The 19,427-nt window shown below is 49.0% G+C and overlaps 1 protein-coding gene across 1 annotated transcript in view; it reads left to right on the forward strand.

Moving 5' to 3' along the window:
* The window catches only part of LOC143942592 (rho GTPase-activating protein 20-like), a 161,434-nt gene that overhangs the window by 126,008 nt on the left and 15,999 nt on the right, over positions 1-19,427 (forward strand). The window contains exons 10-14 of the mRNA XM_077463982.1: positions 2,737-2,912; positions 6,937-7,098; positions 8,633-8,742; positions 8,851-9,040; positions 17,674-17,791. Of these exons, the coding sequence (XP_077320108.1) occupies positions 2,737-2,912; positions 6,937-7,098; positions 8,633-8,742; positions 8,851-9,040; positions 17,674-17,791 (756 nt within the window). The remainder of the gene's footprint in view (positions 1-2,736; positions 2,913-6,936; positions 7,099-8,632; positions 8,743-8,850; positions 9,041-17,673; positions 17,792-19,427) is intronic.

Consider the following 19,427-nt stretch of genomic DNA (forward strand, 5'->3'; position numbering starts at 1 on the left):
TGGTAACAGGAAGTTTCTCCTTTGGGGTACCCTTGAGTAGGCAGGAAGAGGAACAGGAGGAACTCCAAACCAGGATCTGTCCAGCAGACCAGTCAACATGCAGAGAATGGAGCTGTAACCAAGGAAGACCTAATATGATAGGAGATGAAGCCTTAGGTAAGACAAGGAAGGATATCCACTCCAATGGTGTTGTAAGGGGCAAAAGGGTAAGTCTCATGGAGGATGCAGTTTCCCAATCCATGAAATTGGCAGCGGCTCCGGAATCCAGATGTGCTGAGACCAAACGAGAGGAAGCACCGACATGAAGCAACACAGAAAGGAGAAGACGAGAAGGTGAAAGTGATATTTTAGGGTCTAATACTCCACCTTCCAGATGTATTAGCCCTGAGTGTTTTTCCGGACGAAGAGAACAAGTGTCACGGAAATGACCTTTGGCCCCACAATAGAGACATAGGCCCAGAGTTCTGCGCCTAGCGCGTTCTTCAGGAGATAATTTAGTCAAGCCCAACTGCATAGGTTCCTCAGTAGGCAGGGGGCGTTCCTCGGATTGCAGAGAAGGGACTGGGGGCTCAGGCTGCCTAAAGAACGGGAAGTGCTGGCGTCTTTTTTCCAGGGCCCTCTCCTGAAAGCGAATATCGATCTGTTTACACAAGGTGATGACACTATCCAGATCAGCAGAAAGGGATCTTCCTGCTAATTCATCCTTCACTCTATCAGAGAGGCCATGTAAAAAGGTTGCAACTAGGGCCTCATTATTCCAGCTCAATTCAGCTGTGAGGATACGGAACTGAAGAGCATACTGTCCCACAGATGGGGACTCTTGACGGAGACGTAAAAGAGCGCTAGCCGCTGAGGAGACACGACCCGGCTTCTCGAAGATATTCTGAAAAAGTTTCAAGAAATCAGACAGGCTAGAAACCACTGGATCATTCAGTTCCCACAGAGGGGCGGCCCAAGCTAACGCCTCGCCAAACAGGAGGGATATGATATATGCGACTTTTGCCCGATCGGACAGGAAGTTTTGAGGCTGAAGTTCAAAATGAATAGTGCACTGGCTAAGGAACCCCCTGCAAGCCTTGGAGTCCCCAGAGAAACGGGCCGGAGCTGGTAGTTGTAATGAATGTGTGGCTGCGACTAATGCGATAGGTGCAGCAGCAGATAGCGGTTGCGGTTGTTGAACTGGGGGTCCTAATGAGGCCAGAGCCTGTTCAAAACGGGATGCCAAATCCTGAAGGAATTGCATCATCTGGGTCTGATGCGATTCTTGGATCTCAAGTCTGCGAACTAAGCCCTGCAACGGATCGACTGCAGGAAGCGGCACGTCAGCCGGGTCCATGGCTGATCAAACTGTCAGGTCACCTTGAGGCGAGGTGACAGATGCACACCGTAGGAATCAGGAGTGCACCGCAAGGTTGTGGACCCTACGGCTGACTGCTGCGGACGGGAGACAGGTCCCACCGGGGTTAGAGCGTAGGATTCCCTAGGGCGCGGAGTCTAAGAGCCAGCAGGTGTTCACCAGAGTGGTGAGGATGGACTTGGCTGCAACTGGCTCCAGGTCGCGACCCCCAGGGTCCCCCAGCTCACACCCACAGTAGGCAACAGGAGGATAGGGATGGTGAGGGACAAAGCCAAGGTCGGGGACACGCCAAAAGGTCAGGATCACAGGCAAACAGGGATAGTCAAAGACACGCCAAAGTCGGTAACGGAAAACAGTAGAAGAGCACACAGCAGGTAACAGGAAGCTAAACACACAAAGGAATACACAATGGTTGATCAGCACTGATGGCCTGCAGTGCACAGGTTAATATAGGGCTCCCTGATAGGGCCTGGGGTGGAGCCATGCTTAGAGGAGAGGTTATAAAAACCACCAGGTGGAAGTGGCTGGCCTCTTAGTCTGAACACATGAGGGGAGGTAAGCAAACACAGGAAGATCACTGCATAACCATGACAGTGGCTGCCAGAATATTGTGTGGTCTAGAGCACTACCAGAAAAGGCACTGTGAAGGTTGGAGGAGGTAGGTACCAGTGAAAGTGTGAAAGAGGTGGCTGCCAGAGAATGTAGTGTAGAGGATGGAAAATGTCTTTTGAAATGCCATGAATACATTAAATCTGCATTCTCTGATGGTTACCAGAGAATGCAGTGTGGAGGTTGGAGGAGGCAGCTACCAGAGAACATAGGGTGGAGGAGGTGGCTACCATAGAATGTTGTGTGAAGGATGCAAAAGTTTGCTGCCAGAATGTAGAATGGGCTATTTTTTTCTACCAGAAAATGCACTGTGGAAGTTGGAAGAGGCGGATACCAGAGAAGGTAGTGGGGAGGAGCTGGCTATCAGAGACTGTAGTGTAGAGGATGGGAGAGGTAGCTACCGGGAACATAGTGTGGAGGAGGTAGCTACCAGAGAAAGTGGGGTGGAGGAGGTGGCTACCAAAGAACATGAAAGTATGGAAAAGGTGGCTGCCAGAGAATGCAGTGTTAAGGGTGGAGGAGGTGACTGCAAGAAAATATAGCATGGAGGGTAGAAGAGGCCAAAGAACATAGCATTAATAGGAAGGGGAATGGCCAAAGAACATGGTGATTGTAAGGAAGTGGGCAGTGCTACCAGAGAACTTAGTGTGGAGGGAGGGATGCGAGAGAATGTATTCTGGATAATGGGGAGGATGGGAGGCCTGTCAGAGAACATAGTGTGACGTGACGGAGATGGCAGAAAACATTTTTAAAATATATATTTTTTTCAGAGTCTGCACAAAAACAAAGCAGGAGGAAAAAGTCACTGATTGATTGGGCTTTACGTCGTAGTGGCAGCGCCACATTGAGCACAGCTTCTTCTCAATCACCTCTTACACCACGCAAGCTCTTTGGTCATTCCCTGTCATCGGTGTGTCCCAATGGGAATCTACCCAAACCCATAATGGTAAGATAAGACTCTTTAATGTTAACTATAACTACTTGAAAGCAGTCCATATTTAGAAGACTTCAGACTAATATAATGAGATTGAAGCAGCTGGTGTTGGATAACAGCTAATTACAGTATACATGTAAAAATGATTCATATCTTTTCACAACAGGGTGAAAAAAAATTGTGTAGACCTTATCAGGAGATTTCTTGAAATTCTTATTAAATGGTGTGCTGCCTGACTTAAATCCAAACTATCCAAAAAAAATTATTAAAACCAATAAATATGGCTCTTGAAGTCTAGGGAAGCTCCTAACTATCCTGGAGCTGTTCTTCTGCCAAAAAACTCTACTTCTTACCAGTAACCTTATTAATAACCCAAATGTTATCACTTATCTTACTGATAACCCTAACCCTTTGTTTATAAACAAAGTCATGGAATGTCAGTGCATTCTTAATAAACAAAGCGATGGCACTGGGCATGTCTAGATTAAAAGAGGAACTTTCTGGTAATTTCAACTAGCAGTGATATGAAATTGGGAAGTTCCTTCCAAGTTGGAAGCTCCTTCAACCCATCCTAGACCTGCTTTTCTGCCCAAAACTAACACCCACAGTAACCCTAATAATAACCCTAAGGTTATCACTTAACCTACTGCTAACCCTAACCCTTTATTTATATAAGCAAATTCATGCAATGTTAGCACACTCCTAATAATGTGTATGTCTAGTTTAACAAGAGAACTTTACGCAAATTTTGTCTAGCAATGCCATGAAATTGGGAGGTATCTTTCAACTTGGAAGCTCCTTCTAACTATCCTGGGCCTGCTCTTCTGCCCAAAAACTCTAAAAGTTCAAAGTAACCCTAATGATAACCCTAATGTTATCATTTATCCTACAGATAACTCTAACCCTTTGTTTATAAACAAAGCCGTGTAATGTCAGCACATTCGTAATAAACATAGCCATGGCACTGGGCATGCCTAGTTTAAAAGGTGAACCTTCAGGTAATTTCAGCTAGCAGTGTATGATATTAGGAAGTTCCTTTCAACTTGGAAACTCCTTCTAACTATCCTGGACCTACTCTTCTTCCAAAAAACCTGAAACCTCATAGTAACCTTAATAATAACCCTAAAGCCGCGTACACACGTGGCGGACTGTCTGGCCAACTTAGTCCGTCAGACAATCCGACGGACAGTCCGTCATACTTTCGAATGAACGGACTTGCCCACACACGGCACTTTTTGAGCGGACTAATACGGCGGACTAAGTCCGCCATACTATCCGCCCTACTTTTGAAATGACCGGACTCGCCCACACACGCGGAGGAAAGTCCGCTCATTTCGAGCGCGTCTCCAGGTAGGCGGGGCCCGCGAAGGAGACATCGCTGACCCCGCCGCCTGGTATGGACTTAAAGGGGAACCCCAAAGCCGAAAAAAATCGACGTGGGGGTCCCCCCCAAGTCCACAACAGACCCTTGTCCGAGCACGCTACCCGGCCGGCCAGGAAAGGGGGGCGAGCGAGCAGCCCCCCTCCTGAGCCGTGCCCTCAACATGGGGGGTGCCTTGGGGAAGGGTGGGCTGCGCGGCCCCCCCACCCCAAAGCACCTTGTCCCCATGTTGATGAGGACAAGGGCCTCTTCCCGACAACCCTGGCCGTTGGTTGTCGGGGTCTGCGGGCGGGGGGCTTATCGGAATCCGGAAGCCCCCTTTAATAAGGGGGCCCCCGGATACCGGCCCCCCACCCTATGTGAATGAGTATGGGGTACAATGTACCCCTACCCATTCACCTGTGAAAAAAAGTACAAAAAAAACACAACACAGGGTTAAAATATTTTATTGCACAGCTCCGGGGGTCTTCCGTCTTCGGGGATCTTCTCGCCGGACTCCTCCGCTATCTTCTTGTAGCTCTTTTGCTAGCGGAGGAGTCCGGCTTTCTTCCTCGCCGCCGGCCTCTTCTTCCGACTTCGGGGGTCTTGTCCCCCTCTTCGGTTCTTCTGCCGGGCCACCGCACCTTCTTATAGCTCTTTTACAGGCGGTGGCCCGGTCTTCTGTCGCCGCCGCCTTCCGTTCTTCTTCTTCTTCTTCTTCTTCTCCAGGAGATGTTGCCTCGACGATCTCTCCGGCCGGAATGCCAGGGACGCGCTCCGCTGCCACTTATATAGGGACAATGGGGCGGTGTCACGCGGCTTCCCATGTTGAGGGCACACGGCCTGGTACGGCTCAGGAGGGGGGGCGCTCGCTCGCCCCCCCTTTCCTGGCCGGCCAGGTAGCGTGCTCGGACAAGGGTCTGTTGTGGACTTGGGGGGGACCCCCACGCCGATTTTTTTCGGCGTTGGGGTTCCCCTTTAAGTCCATACCAGGCGGCGGGGCCAGCGACGTCTCCTTTGCGGGCCCGCCTACCTGAAGACCCGCTCGAAATGAGCGGATTTTTCTCCGGGCGGGAAAAGTCCGCTCATTTCAAAAGTACGGCGGACTGGCACACACACGGGCGGATTGTCCGCCGAAATGCGAGTCCAGCGGACAGTATTTCCAACATTCCGAAATACTTAGTCCGCCAGACTGCACGCTGAAAATATCCGCTGAAGCCCACACACGAGCGGACTGTCCGCTGAAATGTGTTTCGGCGTACTAAGTAGGCCAGACAGTCCGCCCGTGTGTACGTGGCTTAACATTATCACTTATCGTACTGATAACCCTAATCCTTTATTTATAAACAAAGTCATGGAATGTCAGCACATTCTTAATAAACAAAGCCATAGAACTGGGCACATCTAGTTTAAAAGGGGAACTTTCAGTTAATTTTGAATAGCAATGCCATGAAATTTGGGAAGTTTCTTTCAACTTGGAAGCTCCCTCCAACCATCCTGGCTTTGCTCTTCTGCCCAAAAACTCTACCACTCACATGGCCATGGCATGAGGCATGTATAATTTTAAAGGGGAACTTTCAGGTACTTTTGACTAGCAGTGCCAGGAAATTGGAAAGTTTCTTCCAACTTGGAAGCTCCTTTTAACCATTCTGGACCTGTTCTTCTACCCAAAAACTCTACCCACTTCTCCTACTGATAATCCTATCACTTTGTTTATAAACAAAGTCATGTTCCTTTCAACTTGGAGGCTAATTCCAACCAGCCTGGACCTGCTCTTCTCCCTAAAAACTGGAATGCCCCATACACACGATCGGATTTTCCGACAACAAATGTTGGACGTGAGCTTGTTGGCGTAAAGTCCGACCATGTGTATGCTGCATCGAACATTTGTTGTCGGAATTTCCACCAACAAATGTTGGCTAGCAGGTTCTCAAATTTTTGTTCTTGGACTTTCCGATTGTGTGTACACAAGTCCGTCGCAACAGTCCACACATGCTCGGAATCAAGTATGAGCCGGAAGCGCTCGTTCTTGTAAAACTAGCATTCGTAATGGAGATATCACATGACTATTGAACTTCCTTTCTATCGGCTCGCCATACGTCTTGTATGCCACTACATTCATAATTGTTAGCCAACATTTGTGTGACCGTGTGTATGCAAGACAAGTTGGAACCAACAACCTTCAAACAAAATTCCACTGGGCATGTTTAATTTAAAATGGAAACTTTTTCAGGTAATTTTGACCAGCAGTGCCATGAAATTGGGTAGTTCCTTCCAACTTGGAAGTTACTTCTAACCATCCTGGACCTGTTCTTTAATCCAAAGTTATAAACAAAGTCATATAGTATCTGCACATTGTTAATAATCAAAGTCATGGCATTCGTAATGTCTAGTTTAAAATTGGAACTTTTCGCTAGATTAAATTAGAGGCTAATTTTGTAGAAATATCAGCAAGACAAAATCTGTCATTTTTCTGCTAAATCAAGGTTGCAAAAAATTGGCCACCTATTTCAAAAGATGTCCAGTTTAACAATTGTAAGCAGGTTCCAAACTACTGCTATTGATGATTGGAGGAGCCAGATATCTGAGACTCTGTATCAGAAGACAGTAAAATATTTTTGTAATTCTAGTACAGGATAATTTTGTCACTCACATCATGTTGCTGAACAATTCTAGGATATGCTCCTGCTGTTATATGAAGAAGGGCCGCACTCAAGGGGTATTTTCAGGCGCTCAGCCAATGCCAAAACATGCAAGGAGCTCAAGGAGAAGTTGTTATGTGGAGACGATGTCCAGATGGGTGGAGAATCTGTGTTTGTGGCAGCTGCAGTGATCACGGTACATAATGAAATCCTAAATATTACAAAAATATACCTTATTTTAAAGAGTGAAATGTTGTCCACCAAGTAGATCTGTGACTTGGGTTTTGGCCATTCAAAGATTTACATATACTCTACAAGTGGTAAATGAGCATGGGAACGCACAAAGAAAAAGTGTGATGCACACATTTTCTTGCCTTTTTCGGGTGTTCCCATTGAAGTATTTTGGGGCCAAAAATGTTTGGAGTTCCAAAGAAGCTCATGTAATTTTTTTGGAGCTACAAGCTTCATCTGACACTATGCTCAGGTGTCAACAGGCACCAATGAAGACCATGGGATTTTGGATGTTGTATGTTTTGGAGCTTCTTTCCACAAAACACTCAGATGTGAATGGGGCCTTACAGATTTGGAGCCTGACAGAGTGAAAAATCACTGCTGGGAGGGGGAAGCAGGGGGAGCTAAGGTGTTGAGTAACTTCTGGGAGGTGAGAGAAATGGAGCTGAGTTGCTGAGGGATTTCTGGGAAGGGAGAGAAGGGGGAACTGAACTGCTGAGTCACTGCTGAGGGGTGGAATAGAGTGAGTTGAGAGTTTAAGGATTATTTGCTCCACAGTGACTCCATAAAGTCTTGGCCTGATCACTTTGGTGTGCAGGAACTCGAGTGGCCTGCACAGAACCTTCTCATCCAACATCAGTACCTGACCTCACAAGTGGACACAAATTCCCATAGACATATTCAAATCTTGTGTAAAGCCTTCCCAGAAGAGTGGATGCTGTTGCCAAGGGGGGCCAACTTCATATGAACGCCCATTATTTTTGAAAGGGATGCTAACATGTGACGGTCAGACTTCTACAAAATTCTGGCCAAATATTGTAAATTTAAAGTGATTCTAAAGGTTGTAATTTTTTTTACAACAAACACTTTAGCAGTGGTTTTGCACAGAGCAGCCCAGATCCTCTTCTTTTTGGGGCTATGGGCCACTACAGCATGCTCGCTCCCAAGCCATACTTCTGTGAATGGATATTGTCCATTTACACACAGAGCGCAACTTGGCCCTGCCCCCGCTCTCTCCTCATTGGCTCACTGGCTGTGATTGACAGCAGCAGGAGCCAATGAGGCGAGAGAGGCACAGGAACGACACTGCTCCCATGCACATCGCTGGATTGAGATCAGGCTCGGGTAAATATAATGGGGGGGCCTTAAGAAAAAGGAAACCTGCCTTTAGAGCTACTTTAATACTAAAGTGATATATTCAAGTTCTTATAACGTTCTATCTCACCTCACAAAACTTTAACACAGAGGTACGTTTTTTTTGTTTTCAACCATGTGACTGTAATTTTCACATCTCATTGAACTGATCTGAAAATAACTGACACTTTTTTGGGAAATTTAGGAACCTGCTGTTTCAGCTTTGTGAACAGAGCCCATAACACAAATCTTTTGAATAGGTTTTGCCTGTCCTGTTATGTTCCTGTTTTCTTTTTTACTTTATTATAAGTACTAGTACTACAAAATGCTGACCCCCCTACTGTATGTATATGTATTTGATTTAGGATTTTCTCCGCAATATTCCTGACAGTATTCTATCCTCAGACATGTATGGGCTTTGGATGGAATTCACTGAAATTGAGGAACCGGAAAACAGTATAAAAGTCATAAAAAGGTCAGTTATTTAGTGGATTAGAACTTGGTGATGAATTAGTGCACATAATGATCTATACTGTAACTTGGTAGATGACACATCTTAACGGATCCATTGTTTAATCCCTAGCCTGTTGGACCAGCTCCCTGAAGCCAACTTCAGTTTGCTGCAACATTTGTTTGCTGTACTGAATCACATTGGGAAGAACTCAGAAGAAAACCAAATGACCGCTTCGAATCTTGCTCTCTGCATAGCTCCCAATATGTTATGGCTGCCTACTGGAGGGGACCCAGAGGAAGAGAGCAAGTCCACCAAAAAGGTAAAGTCTGTTCCCTGTTCCAGACCTGGTCATATACAGTTAATGTGAAAATTAGAAGTTTAATCCATATGCAACGCACCCCATGTAAAAGCTGCAAATGAAATGGGATCCCCCAACCTGAACAGCCAGGCATACCGAATTTCCACAGTCTCCCAGGGTCAGAAAACAGTCCAGCATTTTGTTTTTTGTATTTTATTGGGGGATAACATTTGGATAGGGATTGGGGAGATTATGAGATGCCCACTTGACTTCAAACAACTTCCGGTTACTATACAGTCTCTATATACACTCCATTTCTACCTCCAGCACCTGCTTGCAGAACTTCAGCTGGCACACTGATATCTCTAATATAAATGGACTTGAAGTTGCATTTGTCCATTGTGGGAGGAAATCCCCCAACCTTCCTCCCACTTGAACACAGGAGTCACTGGGATTTTGAGGTGGTTTGAGGAGGATTGAATAATATTCCTCCTCTGCCTCGTCCCTTGTGACCCGACCAGTGTTTCTTAGGCCGACCCTCTCTCTCCTGCTGGGACTGTTGCCTAAGCCCTCGAAAAAGACACCTGCTCTCAGGCTTCTTCTTTTTCTCTGGAAAGGCCTTCTTTTTATCTTGGGTACGTTCCAGGGCCTCCTGGAGCCCAGGGCCAAAAAGGTGGTCGCTTGAGAAAGGCAATCCACAAAGCCTGAGTTTTGATGTTGCATCTCCCGACCAGGCTTTCCGCCATACAGCCCTTCTAGCCGCGTTAACTAAAGCCGCAGACCTAGCCGCTAGCTTTACCGACTCTGCAGAAGCATCGGCTAGGAACCCAACTGCCTTAAACAATAAGGGAAAGGACTTTAGCAGCTGTTGTCGGGACATGCCTGCTGAAATATGAGACTGTAACTGAGTTAACCAGCACTCCAAATTTCTAGCCACACAGGTGGCTGCAAGGGCAGGTTTGAGCGCAATAAAGGAGGCATCCCAAGCCCTCTTCAACAGCACATCACCCCTTTTGTCAATTGGGTCCTTAGGGGATCCTAGGTCATGGAAGGCCAAGTCAGTCTTTTTGGAGACCTTCGCTAGCGGCGCATACAACTTAGGAACCTTGTTCCAAGGCTGGACCGCCTCTTTCTTGAAGGGAAATCTGCGTTTGAGACTGCTGGAAAAGAACGGTCTCCTCTCAGGGTGCTCCCACTCCAGCAAGATCGCTTCCACTAGAGATTTGCGCACAGGGAAAACTCTGGATTTCTGGGCAGAGACCCCCTGATACATGAGGTCATGCTTAGAAAGCTGTACCGACTCCTCTCTGATCTCTAGGGTGTCATAGATCGCTTTTAACAAATCCCCCACATCATCCAATGTCAACTTATACCTGGACCCTCTGGAGTAATCTTCCTCTTCCTCAGAGTCAGACCCTGAGTCCACTTGAGAAGAGGCCAGCTCTCCCTATCTTCCGTATGCTTCAGACTGGGCTCAGACAGGGAGGGCAAACTTACCGCCCTAGATAAGGGCACAGAGGGACCCTGCATCCTATCCATCATTCCTCTGAATGACTTGAAGGTGGATGCAATCTCGTCTTTTACTGACGAAAGGATCTTCTGACACTCAGTTATGGAGTCATCCTTAGATAAACTACTGACACATTTGGGGCAAATCGGCTTCTCCCAATTGGGCCCAAGTTTTGTCCCACAAACAGCACACTTTCTCCTTGGAGGCTGTATCTGAGCTCTGTCTTGTGCTATACCCTGAAAGCAAAAGAAAAGACAGAAAACAAACCATGAAAGCCTGTTCCCAACCGTTGCCACCACTGTGCTCGGGGGAAGGAGAGAAGTGCCCAGCCCTTCACCTGTGGTTCCCCACCCAGGGAATGGCCTTGGTCCCAAGGACCTCATTCCCTCCCAGAGTAAGCCATGGTCTGCCCTCACCACACTTACCTGAGAGGTGCCGGTGCCAGAAGAACTGGAGTCGACCGCCTGAACTGCTGCAGTGCCCTCCATGGCTCCTGTCACAGCCTCTGCTGGATCTACACAGGCTCCAGACGCCCACCAAGCCACACACGCTGCGCCTGGAAACTGGAACCTTCGTTCCCTGGTGCCCTCTGATGAAGCGGTTCCACCGGAAGCAGCATCACTTCCGTTCGTTGGAACGCGGAAACCGCTCCTCGGATGCACGTACGTTCGTAACCATACCCAGAACGGACGTCCCGCATGTCTCGTGGACGCCGTTCCTTCTTGGGTGCCGTACGTTTTTTCCAATGAAGCACAACAACCGGACTGTGCGACCAAAATGGAGGTAGGGGATCCACTGCTCCTCTAAGGTCCAACTCTCCCCAAGCTTATAGGCAGCGGTGTACAAGCAGCCCTCTCTTCACTGCACTTAGACAGAGGGGCGCTTTGGGCAGAGGGGAAGGTACCTCAGAGGCCAGTCCTGGAACATGGAGCTCCCGTCCGGCAGGAAACACAAAAACTGAAGGGGTAGGCCTGGAGGACCTCCTTTTAACCATTTGGGTGAACGTGTTTCCTGTCCCAGAGGGAGGAGCCCTATGTCTCAGAGGCTGTCCTGGAAGACGATATGAGAAAATAGGATTTTCCTCCATCTGCAGAATCGGACCATAGCAGAGACGGACGATATCGGGTGTCAGCGGATGTTCATCCGCAGACACCCGCTATCCCATAGGGATGCATGTATGTCCGTATTTCATCCGCAAAAGGATGGATAAAATACGGACATACTGTCCGCATGTGTGAAAGGGGCCTTACTAATGATTTGTACAGGGGGGAAAAATTATATCTCTCTCTCTGGAGTCCATACCTCACTTAATACAAGAAAGGACTTTGTTTAGCTTTGGAAACCGCAGCTTGGCATTGCATGCTATTATTAGGCAAAACCCCCAGATCCTTCTCCACTATGGATTCCCCCAGTTGTACTCCCCCTTGTATGTATGATGCATGCATATTCTTAGCACCCATCCAGGCTCCCTGAGTCACTCAGCCTAGACCCAGATTTAACTCAGGCCTGGCTCTCAGCTAGGCCAAATTTTCCTACACTAACAATTATGTACACTAGCACCTAGTTAGAGGGTGCTACATAGTGGCGGATGGTGATTTTTCTTTTGGTGGGCAGCAAACAACAACCCCCCCCCCAGAGGGACACCCACCCGCTGTTTGCTGGTCAGTCCGGCACTTACCCCATCGGCGGCTGGTGGCATGCAGCGTGGGGCAGCGACCTCATGTCCTCTCCTCCATTCCGCTTCTTGCTCCTTCCCTCCTCCTCCTGGGCATCCAATAGGCTGTTGTAACACACCTGGGTGGGATCGGAGCGCACTCCCTGTGACCCAAGCCCACCCTATACTGAAGCCTACTGGAGCCTCTGGCTGTAATCGGTGCTTTAAAAAAAAAACAGCATCCCCGCATTGGAATCCATGCGCCGCTGTCCTGAAAGGGGCACGATGCATGGATAGGGAGAGGAGCGGCACCCGTGTGCCCTTAATGGACTGGCCTCCCTTGGTGCTACATGTATATATTTTGTCCTCCCTGGTTCCTCCTTTCATCCCTCTTCAATAACCGCTAATCATATTTTTTAAATAAGACCGCTTTCCGCCTATCAGTGCCACCTCATCAGTGCCCATCAGTGCAGGCTATCAGTGCAGGCTATCAGTGCTCATCAATGCAGCCTCATCAGCACACATCACTGAAGGCGAAACAGAAGCTAAGTAAAACTTTTCTTAATTTTAAATAACATTTTCAGATTTTTTTCCGTTTGCTTAGCAAAAAATAAAAAATTCAGTGGCGATTAAACACCCCCAAAAGAAATCTCTATTTGTGTGAAAAAAATGATAAAATTGTCATTATGGGTACAATGTTACATGACCGTGCAATTGTCATGCAAAGTGTGACAGCGCTGAAAGCTGAAAATTGGCCTATGCAGGAAGCGGGTAAAAATGCCCAGTAGGCATGTGGTTAAACCTCAGCCTTAAATAAAAGATGTCACCTTACCTACAACCCAGGGGTGGACTGACCAGTTGGTCACTCGGACGTCGCCCGAGGACATTAGGGGCCCGGACTCGGCCACAGGAGAGGCCATTTGCATCGGCTGAATTACATGCCGTGATGCGATAATAATACTGCTAACTACGTGCTGCTCCCTGCCAGCCTCTCCTTCCCTCCCGTCAGTCCCAGGTGCTTGTACTGTATGCATTGTGACATCACCTGTGACGGACGAGAAGAGTGGAGGGGCCGGCTAGGAGCAGCGTCCCGTTAGGCCGCGTACACACGGGCGGACTGTTCGCCCAACTAAGTTCGTCAAACAATCCGACAAACAGTCCGTTCAAAATTAGCATGAACGGACTTGACCACACACGATGAACGAACAGTCCGCTGAAAACGTGCGTGATGACGTGTACAGCACGTACGACGGGACTAGAAAAACTACGTCCTATACACTGCAATGCAACCTTCGGCCGTGTAAACCCTTTCTGAGCATGCGCGATACTTAGTCCGTCCAACTTGCCTACACACGAGCGGACTGTCCGCTGAAACCAAGTTTGGACGGACAAAACCAAGTTTGAACGGACTGTCTTACGGAAATTCCGTAAGACTTTGTTCATCAGACTGTCCGCTGAAACAGTCCGCTGAAGCCCACACACGAGCGGACTGTCCGCTGAAACACTGTTCAGCGGACTAAGTTGGGCGAACAGTCCGCCCGTGTGTACGCGGCCTTAGAAGTATTATTATCGGCATCCGGTGACTCGGTGAGTGAATCTGCCTGAGACACCAGGGCCGCCACATGTGATGAGGGGTACAGATGTATGGGCCCCGGGTCCCCCTATCCCACAGTGTCCTCCTGGCTGTGAGTGTGTCCTCCTGTGTGCGTGTCCCCCTGTGTGCATGTCCTCCTGTGTGAGTGCCCCCCTGTGTGCATGTCCTCATGTATGCATGTCCCCCTGTGCTGTGTGCATGTCCCCGTGCTGTGTGAGTGTCCCCCTGTGTGCATGTCCCCCTGTGTGCGTGTCCCCCTGTGTGCATGTCCTCCTGTGTGAATGTCCCCCTGTGTGCATGTCCCCCTGTGTGCACGTCTCCCTGTGTGCATTTCCCCCTGTGCTGCGTGAGTGTCCCCCTGTGTGCATGTCCCCCTGTGTGCGTGTCCTCCTGTGTGCGTGTCCCCCTGTGTGCATGTCCCCCTGTGTGCATGTCCTCCTGTGCTGTGTGAGTGTCGCCCTGTGTGCATGTCCCCCTGTGCTGTGTGCATGTCCCCCTGTGTGCATGTCCTCCTGTGCTGTGTGCATGTCCTCCTGTGTTCCCCCGTCTGTGCGTTCTCCCTCCAGTGTCCCCCTGTGTGTGTGTTCTCCCTCCAGTGTCCCCCTGTGTGCATGAGTGTCCCCCTGTGTGCATGTCCCCCTGTGTGCGTGTTCTCCTGTGTGCGTGTCCTCCTGTGTGCGTGTCCCCCTGTGTGCATGTCCTCCTGTGCTGTGTGAGTGTCCCCCTGTGTGCATGTCCCCCTGTGCTGTGTGCATGTCCTCCTTTGCTGTGTGCATGTCCTCCTGTGTGTGTGTCCCCCTGTGTGCGTGTCCCCCTGTGTGTGTGTCCTCCTGTGTGCGTGTCCCCCTGTGTGTGTGTCCTCCTGTGTGAGTGTCCCCCTATGTGCATGTCCTCCTGTGCTGTGTGAGCGTCTCCCTGTGTGCATGTCCTCCTGTGCTGTGTGAGCATCTCCCTGTGTGCATTTCCCCCTGTGCTGTGTGCATGTCCCCCTGTGTGCGTGTCCCCCTGTGTGCGTGTCCCCCTCTGTGTGTGTCCTCCTGTGTGAGTGTCCCCCTATGTGCATGTCCTCCTGTGCTGTGTGAGCGTCTCCCTGTGTGCATGTCCTCCTGTGCTGTGTGAGCATCTCCCTGTGTGCATTTCCCCCTGTGCTGTGTGCATGTCCCCCTGTGTGCATGTCCTCCTGTGCTGTGTGAATGTCCCCCTGTGTGCATGTCCTCCTGTGTGCGTGTCCTCCTGTGTGCACGTCCCCCTGTGTGAGTGTCCTCCTGTGTGCGTGTCCCCCTGTGTGCGTGTCCCCCTGTGTGCATGTCCCCCTGTTTGAGTGTCCCCCTGTTTGAGTGTCCCCCTGTGTGCATGTCCTCCTGTGTGAGTGTCCCCTGTGTGCATGTCCTCCTGTGCTGTGTGAGTGTCCTCCTGTGTGTGTGTCCTCCTGTGTGAGTGTCCCCCTGTGTGTGTGTTTTCCCTCCAGTGTCCCCCTGCGTGTGTGCATTCTCCCTCCAGTGTTCCCCCGTGTGTGCGTTCTCCCTCCAGTGTCCCCCTGTGTGTGTGTTCTCCCTCCAGTGTCCCCTGGTGTGTGCGCTCTCCCTCCAGTGTCCCCCTGTGTGTGTGCGTTCTCCCTTCAGTATCCCTCTGTGTGTGCGTTCTCCCTCCAGTGTCCCCCTGTATGTGTGTATTCTCCCTCCAGTGTTCCCCCCGTGTGTGTATTCTCCCTCCAGTGTCCCCCCTGTGTGTGTGTTCTCCCTTCAGTGTCCCCCTGTGTGTGCGTTCTCCCTCCAGTGTCCCCCTGTGTGCATTCTCTCTCCAATGCCCCCCCCCGTGTGTGTGTTCTCCCTCCAGTGTCACCCTGTGTGTGTGTTCTCCCTCCAGTGTCCCCCTGTGTGTGCGCTCTCCCTCCAGTGTCCCCCTGTGTGTGCGCTCTCCCTCCAGTGTCCTCCTGTGTGTGTATGTTCTCCCTCCAGTGTCCTCCTGTGTGTGCGTGTATGTTCTCCCTCCAGTGTCCATCTGTGTGTGTGCGTTCTCCCTCCAGTGTCCCCATGCGTGTGTGTGTGCGTTCTCCCTCCAGTGTCCCCCTGTGTGCATGTTCTCCCTCCAGTGTCCCCCTATGTGTATGTACGTTCTCCCTCCAGTGTCCCCCTGTGTGTGTGCGTTATCTCTCTAGTGTCTCCCTGTGTGTATGTGCTCCCTCCAGTGTCCCCCTCTGTGTGTGTGCGTTCCCCCTCCAGTGTCTTCCTGTGCAGGTGTTGCTTGAGTGTGAAAACCAAGGGGGCCCCATGATCTTCTATTGCCCGGGGGCCCCATGAGTTGTCAGTCCGCCCCTGCTACAACCTGATAGTATTGTGCAGGTGGGAGCAACATTTAGCATTTTGTTTTTCCATGCATTGACATGCGCTGTGCTAAGGCAGCCTATTAAAATAAACAGCAACACACCAAAAAGTCAGAAGAACAAGGACATTCTCGATTTTTGGCACCTAATAGTTGGAAGCAGGGTTCTCCAAGTAGTTATTTTGTATATTTTATGTTGTACATTCCAAACATCCTAAGTATAAAAATTGTTCCAGTACCAGGGAGTCTGTTCACACCAAGAGAAGGTCTCCTGGCTGGTGTCCACTTTCATATTACTGTGTATTTTTGGCACAACTTGATGCTTTGTTCCCTTTTTCAAGGATATCCTTAATATCCAGACATTCCGACTTAAGGATATGCAATTTATTTATCGAGGTAATTCTGCAAAGAGGATAAAAATAACTTACGACTGGAAAATATGTCTAGATATCCACCCTCTGTCAGGATTTTATTGCTGTCTGTGCCCTTGCTGGGGAGTAACCTGAGCAGTGGTGGCTGGTGCTCAATATTTTGGAGGGGAGTTGGCAAACAACCCCCCCCCCCCACTCACACAACCGCCATCCCCCTGCAGGGGACGGACGGGAAGGCAGCGATCAGATGGGAAGGCGGCGATCAGTCCGGCCTTACTTTAGGAGGCTGCTTCGGCTCCCAGCCGAATTGGAAAGTGGGTTCTGAGACCCGATTGGTCTCCCTGATTGGCCAGGGAGACACTTACTTGCAGAACCTAGCTGGAACACTGTGAATACCTGACATTCACTCAGTCAGATGAAAGCAATGATCCATTACAGGCAGGAACCCAAGGCTCCTTAGGTGTGCAGCAGAATTTCAGTTGCATCACTCCTGTGGCTACTGATCCCAACACCACCTCTTCAGGCACTGCCAACCCACTTGGCTGCAGCTGACCCTTTCACTAGCCATCCAGGCTAAGTTCTCCCCACAGTCACCAGCCCACGCGGCTGACTCTCAGGAGATCTCCCAGACGTGCTGACCAGCTCCTGCTGTCATCTCTCCTTGCTCCTGTGCTTCCAGGAAGAGCTTCCTCTGTGTGTTTTAGTAGGAACCTTCCAGCACCCAAGCCCCAGGCCTGAGGTGACCCCCCCCCCCCCAACTAGGGGTCACCCTCAAAGGCCACTGACAGCCTCCTTAGCACTACACCTTCCACCGACTGCCCCTCCTTGTATGACTCATGCCTATTTATGGGGTTGCCTGCCCCCTGCCATTCCTTTGCTGGGAATTGGCTGAGGCCCTCATAAATATTCCAAACAGCTCCTCCTAACCTTCACCCAATATGTCTAGAACATTCTTCAATGTCCCTGAAACAGGAGGAGGCACCAGAGAAGCTGCTAGGATGAGTCACCCAGCTTTGAGTCACTAAATCCTTACCCAGATTCATAGCTCAGGCTTTACCCTCAGCTAAACTAATATTTAGCTACCCTAACAACAAACCTATCTACATCTAGCACACTAAAGGGTTCTACACATGTATCAATAATGTATTAATTATTCTGGCAAAAAAAAATATCACACTGCTTAACACTGGTATTTTTGTATAGGTGGCTCAGCTGGTGCAATTTCTTATAGAGAATTACTCGCTCATCTTCGAACAAGATGCTTCCTTTCTGTTCAGTAAACACAGACAGCAAGATTCAGGAAGTACTGATGACTTGGCAGGTAAGTTGACTCTCAGATGTTGCATTTTATATTCATATATATGAAAACTGAAAGGAAAGTGGTGTGGATTTTTTTTCTACAAATAAGGAGTTTCCAGTTTTAAAAATAGAAAACAAACAAGGCAATGAACAGTCAACTATTAATATATTCATAACAAGTAGTAAATATGTTTAAAACAAGACCTCACTGACCTCTGTAGCTGCAGACACTATGGAACAATTCATCCTCACATTTTTACAAGAGATCTAATAAAGTCTTTAAAGCCCTCTCAGTTTGAATCAGCTTAGTACAATTATGGGTGCAGGAAAACAAACAGCATTCAATGTCAATGAGCAAAAAGGCCTGTCCTCAGCAAGCTCGCTGCAGAGTGGGACCCTTGCCCCCAGTAGGTAAACAGTGATCAGTCTGCACAGGTCTGATACTCCCCCTGCTGAGTCAAGAACTTTGCTGACTGCACAGATATAGTTCTGACTCAGTAGGGTAGCATGCCTTGACCCCTGCAAAGAGACCACTGCTTCCCCAGAGAGGGCAAACATCCAACAATACTCTACCCAGGCTGATGGTGCTTTGATATCTTGAAGGTTCTTCACATCATCCCCTTACGCGCACTATGGTTTTATCTGCTGTCAGACCCAGTATAAGCATAAGGGCTGGAAAACGAAACCATAGCACAAGGTGCTGGAAGTAGTTGTTTAGATTCTGCTAAAGGACTTAACTCTGCAAGAGAGCAAAGTTTGGAAGAAAAGGAGGAGATACAAGTATTTATGTTTATCTTGTTTTGCACTTTGTTTGAGCTTTAGTTCATCACCCATGCCTTGTAATTTTTTAATCTTTACACAGTAATTTTTTTCCTTGATGCGAACACTGGAGATACATAGTTATATCTCATTTGTAGTGATGGACAAACTTCCGACGGGACGTTTCGCGAACGCTGACCGCGAACGCGGCCGATCGTTCGCGAAACCGAACGTTCGCGGCGGGCCCCATTGACTTCAATGGGAGGCGAACTTCGCAAACCTTTAGGTCAAATTTGCAGCCACAAAATAATTATTAGCTGGGCAAACATAGTCCCACCACATGGCCAATGACATAACACATGTATGAGGTGAATTTGGGATCGATAACTACAAGCATTCTTTTTTTATATGGGAAATTGTTCTGACAATTCTGGACTGTGCAGCGCATAAAGGCAATGGAGGAGAGGGAAGGTCAGGGACCAGGGTAGGCAAAGAAGAGGGTGCAGGAGATGATCACCAGCAGCGTGACATACAGCAATGACACCTGCACCGTGATAGAGTCATCTGACAACAGCACCGTGATAGAGAGCACTGACATCAGCAGCGTGACATAAAGCATTAACAGCAGCACCGTGACATACAGCATTGACAGCAACACCGTGATAGAGAGCACTGACATAAGCAGCGTGACATAAATCACTCACACCAGCACCGTGATATACAGCACTGACAGCAGCACCGTGATAGAGAGCACTGACATCAGAAGCGTGACATACAGCACTGACAGCAGCACCGTGATAGAGAGCACTGACATCAGCAGCGTGACATTAAGCACTCACACCAGCACCGTGATATACAGCACTGACAGCAGCACCGTGATAGAGAGCACTGACATCAGC

This window comes from Lithobates pipiens, unplaced genomic scaffold (assembly GCF_037356315.1).
Source record: "Lithobates pipiens isolate NorthernLeopardFrog02 unplaced genomic scaffold, aLitPip1_a1.2 Scaffold_1, whole genome shotgun sequence".
In the NCBI taxonomy this organism is placed as follows: Eukaryota; Metazoa; Chordata; class Amphibia; order Anura; family Ranidae; genus Lithobates; species Lithobates pipiens.